This window comes from Micropterus dolomieu, linkage group LG14 (genome assembly GCF_021292245.1).
Source record: "Micropterus dolomieu isolate WLL.071019.BEF.003 ecotype Adirondacks linkage group LG14, ASM2129224v1, whole genome shotgun sequence".
Taxonomy (NCBI): Eukaryota; Metazoa; Chordata; class Actinopteri; order Centrarchiformes; family Centrarchidae; genus Micropterus; species Micropterus dolomieu.
Window position 1 is genome coordinate 16,604,130 of NC_060163.1, and position 9,580 is coordinate 16,613,709.

General features: G+C 37.6%; 1 protein-coding gene across 8 annotated transcripts in view; it reads right to left on the reverse strand.

Annotated features, from left to right (window-relative positions):
• Window positions 1-9,580, reverse strand: part of LOC123982769 (calcium-activated potassium channel subunit alpha-1) — a 107,979-nt gene that overhangs the window by 36,667 nt on the left and 61,732 nt on the right. For 6 of the 8 annotated variants that reach the window (XM_046068598.1, XM_046068605.1, XM_046068602.1 and 3 more), the window contains exons 6-9: window positions 4,942-5,017; window positions 3,834-3,909; window positions 3,560-3,730; window positions 1,522-1,613 (exon numbers count right to left, since the gene is read on the reverse strand). In XM_046068598.1, coding sequence (XP_045924554.1) covers window positions 1,522-1,613; window positions 3,560-3,730; window positions 3,834-3,909; window positions 4,942-5,017 — 415 coding nt within the window. Of the gene's footprint in view, window positions 1-1,344; window positions 1,437-1,521; window positions 1,614-3,559; window positions 3,731-3,833; window positions 3,910-4,941; window positions 5,018-9,580 lie in introns of all 8 variants that reach the window. The other 2 variants (XM_046068599.1, XM_046068603.1) reach the window with 1 other exon arrangement.

Sequence of the window (9,580 nt, forward strand, 5' to 3'; positions counted from 1 at the left end):
CCGCTGTTCAGAAAAAGTTAAATACCGGTAGGTTGACCTAAGCTACGTCCCCTGTTAAATCAGTGGTCAAAACATGCTAAGTGACCATGGTTTAATCCTTTTACATGCACATCAAGGAATTTATATTTTCTTTTTTGCAGTAGTAGCATGGATAATCACAGTTTCTATCCTACATGAAAATCCTACATGTACCATCTTCAAACATGACAACAGTACACGTACCTGACCACACTGCAAAAATATCTATCTGATTAGGTAATTTCTAGTGTTGTAGTCAAGACCGAGACCAGAGTTTATCGAGACCGAGACAAGACCAAGACTTTTAGGGGCTGAGACCAAGTCCAGACCGAGACCGAAGGAGGGAAAGACTGAATCAAGACTAAGACCGGTTCCCCACATTACATTATAAACAACAAAATGTGTAACAAGATCATAGCTACTTCTTAAATTGATCTGAAAGATCCACATTCCCATTAAAACACCCATATACAAACACTAAGAGCTGAAATCAACATAAGCATTGCAATCGCAGGGATGGGTGTCAGTCGTTAACGGTAACAACACATTTTAATTAGGGTTATTGGTTGCATTTGAAGCAGTACATTTTACATCCAATCAAAGTTAGGATGTTAACAAATAAATCAGACGATGCAAAAGCAATTTACTGATATTCCCAAAAGTATGGTCTTGACTGTTCTTGAAATAAAATCCAGAGTCTTCAATGTCCAAAATCAAGACAAGACCGAGTACAAATGCGGTCGAGTCTGAGACAAGACCAAGACCATCAAAAAGTGGCCTTAAGACCGGTCTTGAGACCAATACCAGTCTCGAGTACTACAACACTAGTAATTTCTGTCTATTGTTGAGCTCTCAGAGTCCTATTTATTTATTTATTTTTTTTAATCTGTCTGGCAGTAAGGTCACTTCAAGATACTTTCAATAAGAGTTGAGTTTTTAGAAAGAATTTCCCTATGTCTGTATCATTTTTCTTCAACATATTTTTTAAGAAAATAAGACTTTTAGGACTCAATAACAAACAAAAATCACTTGTTGAGACAGGGATTTTTTTGCAGTGTAAAAGCAGACGTTCATTCATGACAAGCAGCGATGACAGCTTAAAAGCAGCATACAGTACAATAAACTCTACACAAAATTATCATGGCCAAGTTCTTCAGTCACAGTGTGACTTTAGTGCTAATTGAGATCATTACATCTCAAATTACAGTTTCATGATGTATATTTAAGCAAAAATCAGGGTATGTCACCTCTTTATGAGAGGGCCACTTGAGTCACACACAACCACACCATTAAATGTTTGCTGATTTTTTAATTTGTTTGACTTACTTTCTGCCTCTGGTCGAGTTATAACTCCCTCCATATTTCTTCCGATTAAGGATGAGAGCAGCAATTTCTGGCACGTAGCGAGCAAACATGGCCTACATGCATGAAAAAGAAAAAGAAAAGGGCATGCAAAGAAGGTTCTACTGCGTTGGAGGCAGTAGAGCCTCCTTGAATACTTACTTTCTCCCATTAACAGCACTATAGGAACCACCATATTTCTTGCGGTTTCCTATTAACTCTATGATTTCAGGGACGTAGCTCGCAAACATGGCCTAAGGAGAAGATAGGAGACAGAAGAAGAGACTAAAAAAAAGAAAGGCAAAGAAGAGCAGGTCCTCTATTTTTACTTTAAAGTAATAAATAAAGACTAACACTACTGTAAGTGCAGGAGTTGTATTAATATTAATTTGTTAACAGGAAAAAAGGAGAAAGAAAATAAAAAAGTTGCACTTTATTCATATTAGTCAATATTGACTGAATGCAGCCTGAAGTTATATCTCAGTTACATTCCATCAAGAAGTAGTATGAAAATGAAATAGGAAATTATAAGGCCAATATTTACGGATATTGGAAGAGTAAAGGAGAAAAATGACAGCTGATGAGTGGTATGTCAATCTGTGATAGAAAAATTACAAATTAGAAAACTTAAGAAAAAGCCTTATGTGCCATGTTTCGTCCAACAAACACACATGACGGGTTTATTTGGGTAGCGCAGCCAAATGGATGGCAGACATTAACTGAACTTGGAGATTCTACTGCACAGAGACGTGAATAACTCAGCTGACCCCTATTTATGTGACAGTTTGAGGACTTTAATTCAAAATGCCACAATATATTGGTCTGTTATTGCTATTTTATAAACTAAGAATTGTTGTTTCACAGATCTTACAAGAGAGCAATATAAACACTTGCATCTTTTCATTATAGTTATAATTAGCATGTTTTCATAGATAATGTAAAATTTTACCAACTGACACACATGTGTTTGCTTGTTGCGTGCGAGTTTCTGAGCAAAGGATTATCCTGTTTTAGTTCATTTAGAGAGGTATTATAGAAGATTTGCAAAACCCATCATGAAAATAAAATAATCTGTACTAATAAAACATTAACAAAAAAGTACATTTAACCCTTTAACATCCATTTTCCATTAATTTCCCCTTTAAGCCTCTAAGTTTGGAAACATCATCTTATTCCAAGAGTTCTGACAGCATCACCTATATTTTGTATCATGTTGTTTCAGCTCTTCATTTAAGATGTATGTTTACAGTGAGTGACATAATCAAACCCAAGACTCCAGATGATTTAGAGATGCATTGTTCCATCAGATGGAAAGAGTCATGTCTTTATCTTCCTTTTAAACACAGTTCCCCCTAAATTTAGGCTGACATATTTAGTATCTCTCCACTCAGATTTTAAATGTAACACTGTGGGTTTGAGCAATGTTTGATTACACACCATGACATTGTACTGACTGTCAGATTTAAAGAGTTCAATCTGTCCTTTCCCCAAAGATAATGTAAGATTAATTTGAGTCTGATAATTCAAGAATGTTTTGGATTGCAAATGTATTTTGATTTCATTTAAGCTTTTCAAGGACATATACATGTCACCTAAACCTCTTTTATACTTAACTCTTTTACTATATTACAGTATGTCACCGTGCTGTTTAATCCAATCCTGAATAACAGTGTCCTCTAAATGATCTTTGGCTACTTTCTTTAACAGGTAACTCAGGTCTGTAACAAAAAAAGTAGCTTTCTGTGGGATATAGGATTTAATATTATTATGATTTTCATTTTCATTCCCTTTTCATTCTCAGAATATTTGTGCAGAAACTGATGTCGCTACATCCATCGAGCTGGGCTATAATAAATGATCCCGGTCTCATTGTGTTTGTTGGAAAGAGGGAGGGGAGGTGGGAGGGTGGAACCACCTGAAACCCTGGTACTTTTACAGTTAATAACAGTCACAAAAGTTCTCAAATATTCTACATTATATAGGAATTTATAAATAACAGGACTTCAGCATTTTACCTGAAGAAATGCTGCAATACTGTAGATCACACGTACAATACATGACATGCATTACACCTCAGTGTAAACAACAGGTGAAGGGCGTCCTGAGTTGAGCGCGTCCTGGCGTTTGTTAATACCTGGCGGGGTGTGATGATTGGTTGCATGGAGGATTTTAAGCAGGAATAAGTAATAGGGATTTTTACCAAACCACCAAGGATGAAGAAGACCATAAACAGGCGGCCCAGGGTGGTTTTTGCATAAACGTCTCCATAGCCAACAGTGGACATAGTAACCATGAGTAAGTAGACACATTCCCAGTAAGAAAGTGCCTGGGAATTTTGGAAGTTTTCCCAAGGATCCCCTGAGTTTTCCACCTGGAACAGAGGTGGAAATTTTTACAACAACCACAGTATGTACTAATAATGTTGCTATACCAACATGCTTTCACCTCAACTTAAACGCCTCCCACTAACTTACCAAATGAATGAAGCCTGCTGCAGTTAGCCATGTGCTTATGAAGATTGAACAAAGGTTCACCAGCTTTATTGAGTTGCTATTTAAAAAAAAGCCAGACAACAAAGTTTGAGTTATTAAGGATTAGTTATTACACTGGCTGGATTGGAAGATACATGCTCTGAAATGCATTATTCAGCTCTCATATTGTGTCATAATGTAAGAGAATGGTACTATTGTGTAAAGGAGCGACACAGACGAACTAATAAAAATTATATACTGAATTACTGATCTATTAACTCTGAGTGCGATTCGACAAAAGCATAATAACATGCACAAATTCTGTAGTCCTTAAAGCCACTGCATTTAATTCAGTTGAAATATGAATGGAATTAAAGAGCTTACATTGAATAATAAAAAAAGATATAGTAACAAATGGCTTTATTAATTATTTAAACATGCATGACCACAGGTTCGCACTAAATTTCCATTCAGTTAACACAAACAAATATATTTTCATTACATGCAATTAAAAAAAATAAATAATGTAAATATCAACACATGCATTTTTTTTTAGCAAAGGCCTTCCTCACTATGGATGTAGGGCTTACAGGTGCGGCGATCTTTAAATAATACATTATGTGTCTTGTTGTGTAAAAGTCCCTGCATGACCTCTGTTCTTCTTCTACGTTGTGTGTTCTGTCTTGACCTTCATCTGAGTGAATGAGTGTGGAGATTATTCTAAAGCATTTTGTTGCAACTATAAGCTCCTACTGACATGACATCTGTGCAAAAAGCTTTAATTCTAAGCAGTACATAGACTAACAGAAAGCTGTTTTGTAGTAGTGTACCCACTGTGCATAATACAGCACATTACTAACTGCAGCCCTGTGGAGTTAACTTAATATTAACTTGATATTAATGTTTATCAAATTAAATGAAAGCATGTGCTTGTGCTAGTTTTGCTTCAAACAAAACATTTAAAAAAAGCTCCCCTTCAAAATAAAACCATATTCATGCTTATAGCTACAAAATAAATCACTCTACATGCAATGTTCACACATAAACAGGTGAAAAAACATTACAGCCTACTACATTGACAAAAAGTGAGACAAAATACGAATACACTTACCTTGTCTTTAGTATATTCAAAAACTGTAAAATTTCTGAGAACTGTATCAACCTTAAGGCCCTTAAAAATCTCAAGCCTGTGAGAAAAAAAGACCATAAACAAATTACCAGAGATGATTAATAACAAATGAAAAAACATCAATAACAATTGACTGTAGTTTAACAAGAACATGGTACCTTTCATACTTTCATCCATGTTTATCAACTTAGTTGGACTCATATTCATAAAAAAAATAAACTCCGGCTGAAGCGATACTAAGCCTTACTGTATCAGAGAAGAAACTTTTTGAAATATGTGAGGAAAAAATTAAATCAAGCTCATCATCCCAGATATCTATCTCTTCACCAACTCACATAACTCTGTTTTAAACTCAGCAGCCTCGCAAAGCACCGACATCTACACGATACATGTTTCCATCCTGCTGGATAAAAAAAAACTGGATTAGAGTAAAGACAGGTGGACACTGTCACGCCACATTGATTGAGTAAACAGACATGACGTCAAATCCTAAATTTGAAGGTATTTATGGGAAGAAAAAAATTTTGCCTGTGCCTTTTGCCAAGAGTTCAAGGATGGCATAACACCAACAGAATCAGCAGTGAAACCAGCCTGAGCTGCTGCACGTGATTACTGACTGACTGTTTAATATAATCATGTAAGCCACATCCATACATTATCACAGAGTCATTGGAACCAGTTTACTGCTCTTTCTGTCCAAAGACAGATGATCAACACAGAAACCAGTCTCCTACAAAAGCACATCCGATAAAACAAACACATATTTTACTGTTTGAATTTCGTGATTTAAGTGCATTGCAGTAAACTACCAGCTAAAGGAACCTCCCACCTGAGTTTAAAAGCCAAATGATTCATCGATCCAACTCAGTTTGAGAAAAAGCAGAATCCACTGCAGTGTCGGTGCTGCATAAACAATTAAAAGTCACCCCAGCCAAGAGTGAGCAATCAAGTAAAATCCATCTCTGCATGCATTAACCGGGCTGACACAGATTTGTTTGAATGCCAAACGACACAAATCAAAGATGTTACAGGCAATCATTCAGCTAGAAAAATATAAATAATCTTTTATAAAATGACGTGGACCGCGGTGTGCCTTGCCAAAGCTCATTTCTCATTTCAAATGAGTGTTTGCCAGATGGGGAGCATAATACAGAGCAAATCCTAAACCTGAACCTGCTCCAGCTGACACACAGAGTCCAAAAACTACTGGGCGCGCCAGCCTTCAGCTTTAATGGAGATTCCCCTCGTTCCCACGTCCTACAGTTCTTACCCCAGTATGAGATTACATGGAAGCATGCACCGAGGCTGTACCAGATACTGTCCTGGTCCTCTTTCTCGCTGACTTGCCCGTGGCCCATCCTGACCCTGTAGCCATTCTGGAAGAGCTCCCCAGTCGATTTCTTGCGCCTTCTAGTGTTAGAAACCGTCTGAGTGTGTGTGCCTCCATCGGGCCCCCTGTACACTAACATCTTAGTGGGAATCATGTCTTGAAATTACTGTTGGTAGGCAAAAAATGTCAAGTCCAAAATCTGCTTCACATCCACGTCTAAGCTATTCTGCGTTCCCCATGAAAGACATCATGTAGACAAAATTTAATCCTTCTCCAAAAAGAGACAGAAAAAGTAATCAGGTGCATTCATGATAGTAGCAGCCAACAGGTTAGCGTCAAAAAGGACTCTTGTTTTTTAACCTCAGACCTTCCTAGTATCCTCGTTGTGATGAGGCGTGTTCCGCAAGCTTAAAGCAAACCCTTTTCCCATCAGGATATTAGACTGTAAGCTCCTTTAGGATTCATCCAGGAAAAGGAAGAGGCCAGACAGCGAGTCTGTCATTCAGCTGTTGGGCTTCACAATGTAACCTACATCTCATCCCTATAACCCTGCAACTGCTCTTGACAAACCATATTCCATTCTCTAATCTTGGGCATAACCAGTGTTTGTCTTGTTGAAAGCAGAAAACAAGTCATGTAAAGCTGTGCATGGAAAAAAAAGAAGCTTTGGCAATAATTGTGCTTTTCTATGGATTTAGTGATTCTGCAATAATCCCTAAATTAATCACAACTGATGTAATAACTGCTATTGTTGTTGTTAAAACTAAATGCGCAGCATAAAAATGTCACTGCGTGGCGAGGAAGTACAGCAGCTGACAGAAATCTAAGTCTGCAAAGTCCATTTAATCTGAAATGTGAAATAAATTTTGAAATATGTGTCACTGTTGTTGTCAGCAAAATACCATGTATGCCCTAAATCATTTCAGTACCAACAATGAGGAGTTTACATGTTCTTTAGAGTAGCGGCTCCAAAACCTCGCCATTTTAAATTATGCTTGCAAACTTCTTCTCAAAAGTCTATAAACTGAAAGTAATTCAACCAAAAGTATTTTTTTTCCTCCTTAGATTGATTGAAAGTATGAAAAAATAAATATAATCTCGTGTCTCAGAATTTTAGTGCTTTACTTCACAGGATAAGTAGGACATATTAACTGATATGTGACTGTAAATTCATCTGAAGGCTTATGGAGATGCCTATGAAATGTTAATTAATTACAGGGAAAATTGTTTGAACCAGTACCTAACTGGAACATTTCCATTTAGGTAATGGTTTCAGTGAATTGCTGGCACAACCTAGAGCAGTGGTTCCCAACCTGGGGGTCGGGACCCCACAAGCTGACAAAAAAACTGTTTCCTTTTCAATTATTCATCCAGCTGCAATATGTGACTGCCGCCAAGACATGGATATCTTAAATTGAAGAGTAATGTTATGTGTACCTTATAATATTTGGAAGAGTTGCACTGGATTGTTTTCACTTACAGCAACAAATGTACTGCTTGCCATGTGTCAATGAGCACGTTAGTGTGAAAGACTATTAGGGCATGCAATGTGCATATTTGTGTCAAAATGTTCAGACTGGAGGATTGGCAGATTGGCGGAGCGCCCAGTTGGAATACGGAGTTTTGATCAGAAGAGAGAGTGTGACAGCTGCGACTGGATGATGCTGAGCTGGTTATGACCTCCCCACCTGTTTAACCTCAGTTTAACAAAAAAATAGTAAATCAGTCACTAATCCTATATAACCAATTGCTCACTGACCATATTGATGGAGATTATGTCTTTTTCCATGGAATCAGCTCTACAAACGACAGGAATTATCAGTATGTTTTTCATGCTTCACATTAATTTGAATCACAAAAATCTTTTTTAATCAGTAAGTTGGGTACAGATGTTTATACAATACAAAAGTCAGCCTGTATTTGGTCAGCTATGTGCATGCATGCTTGTATATTTGCTGTTCGGAGTCTGACAGGAACTGTTGCATTTCGGTTTGTGTGAAATTCAGTAAACAGTTTACATGAGCAGTGAGAGGCAATGCGTGGCACAGCAGACAACAAAAAGAGCAACACCTACCCAAACGGTAACAACAGAACAACAGGATGGTACAGTAACAGCAGGGTTGCAGTGATGCACACACTGTTTGACTAAGTAATGTTGGAAAATGCAGCCAAAACAATAATTAGCACTTAACTTAACAACAAGATTTAAAAACAAATCTCACAGGCTACCACTTTAAGAGCAAGATTTAGATTTTAGAGTTAGGTTTCTAAAAATCATACTGTTACTGATACTAAAATAACTGATGGGTGGGTAGATTATTTTGAGTGAACTCCATCCTCCATCATATCATATCTGTGACAACTTTTTCAGCAAACAACACATACAGGTGCTGGTCATATAATTAGAATATCATCAAAAAGTTGATTTCTTTCAGTAATTCCATTCAAAAAGTGAAACTTGTATAATGTATACATTCATTCCACACAGACTGATATATTTCAAGAGTTTATTCCTGTTAATTTTGATGATTATAACTGACAACTAATGAAAACCCCAAAATCAGTATCTCAGAAAATTAGAATATTGTGAAAAGGTTCAATATTGAAGACACCTGGTGCCACAATCTAATCAGCTAATTAACTCAAAACACCTGCAAAGGCCTTTAAATGGTCTCTCAGTCTAGTTCTGTAGGCTACACAATCATGGGGAAGACTGCTGCCTTGTCAGCTATCCAAAAGACGACCACTGACACCTTGCACAAGGAGGGCAAGACACAAAATGTCATTGCTAAAGAGGCTGGCTGTTCACAGAGCTCTGTGTCCAAGCACATTAATAGAGAGGCGAAGGGAAAGAAAAGATGTGGCAGAAAAAAGTGTACAAGAAATAGGGATAACCGCACCCTGGAGAGGATTGTGAAACAAAACCCATTCAAAAATGTGGAGGAGATTCACAAAGAGTGGACTGCAGCTGGAGTCAGTGCTTCAAGAACCACCACGCACAGACGTATGCAAGACATGGGTTTCAGCTGTCGCATTCCTTGTGTCAAGCCAGTCTTGAACAAGACACAGCGTCAGAAGCGTCTCGCCTGGGCTAAAGACAAAAAGGACTGGACTGCTGCTGAGTGGTCCAAAGTTATGTTCTCTGATGAAAGTAAATTTTGCATTTCCTTTGGAAATCAAGGTCCCAGAGTCTGGAGGAAGAGAGGAGAGGCACAGAATCCACGTTGCTTGAAGTCCAGTGTAACGTTTCCACAGTCAGTGATGGTTTGGGGTGCCATGTCATCTGCTGGT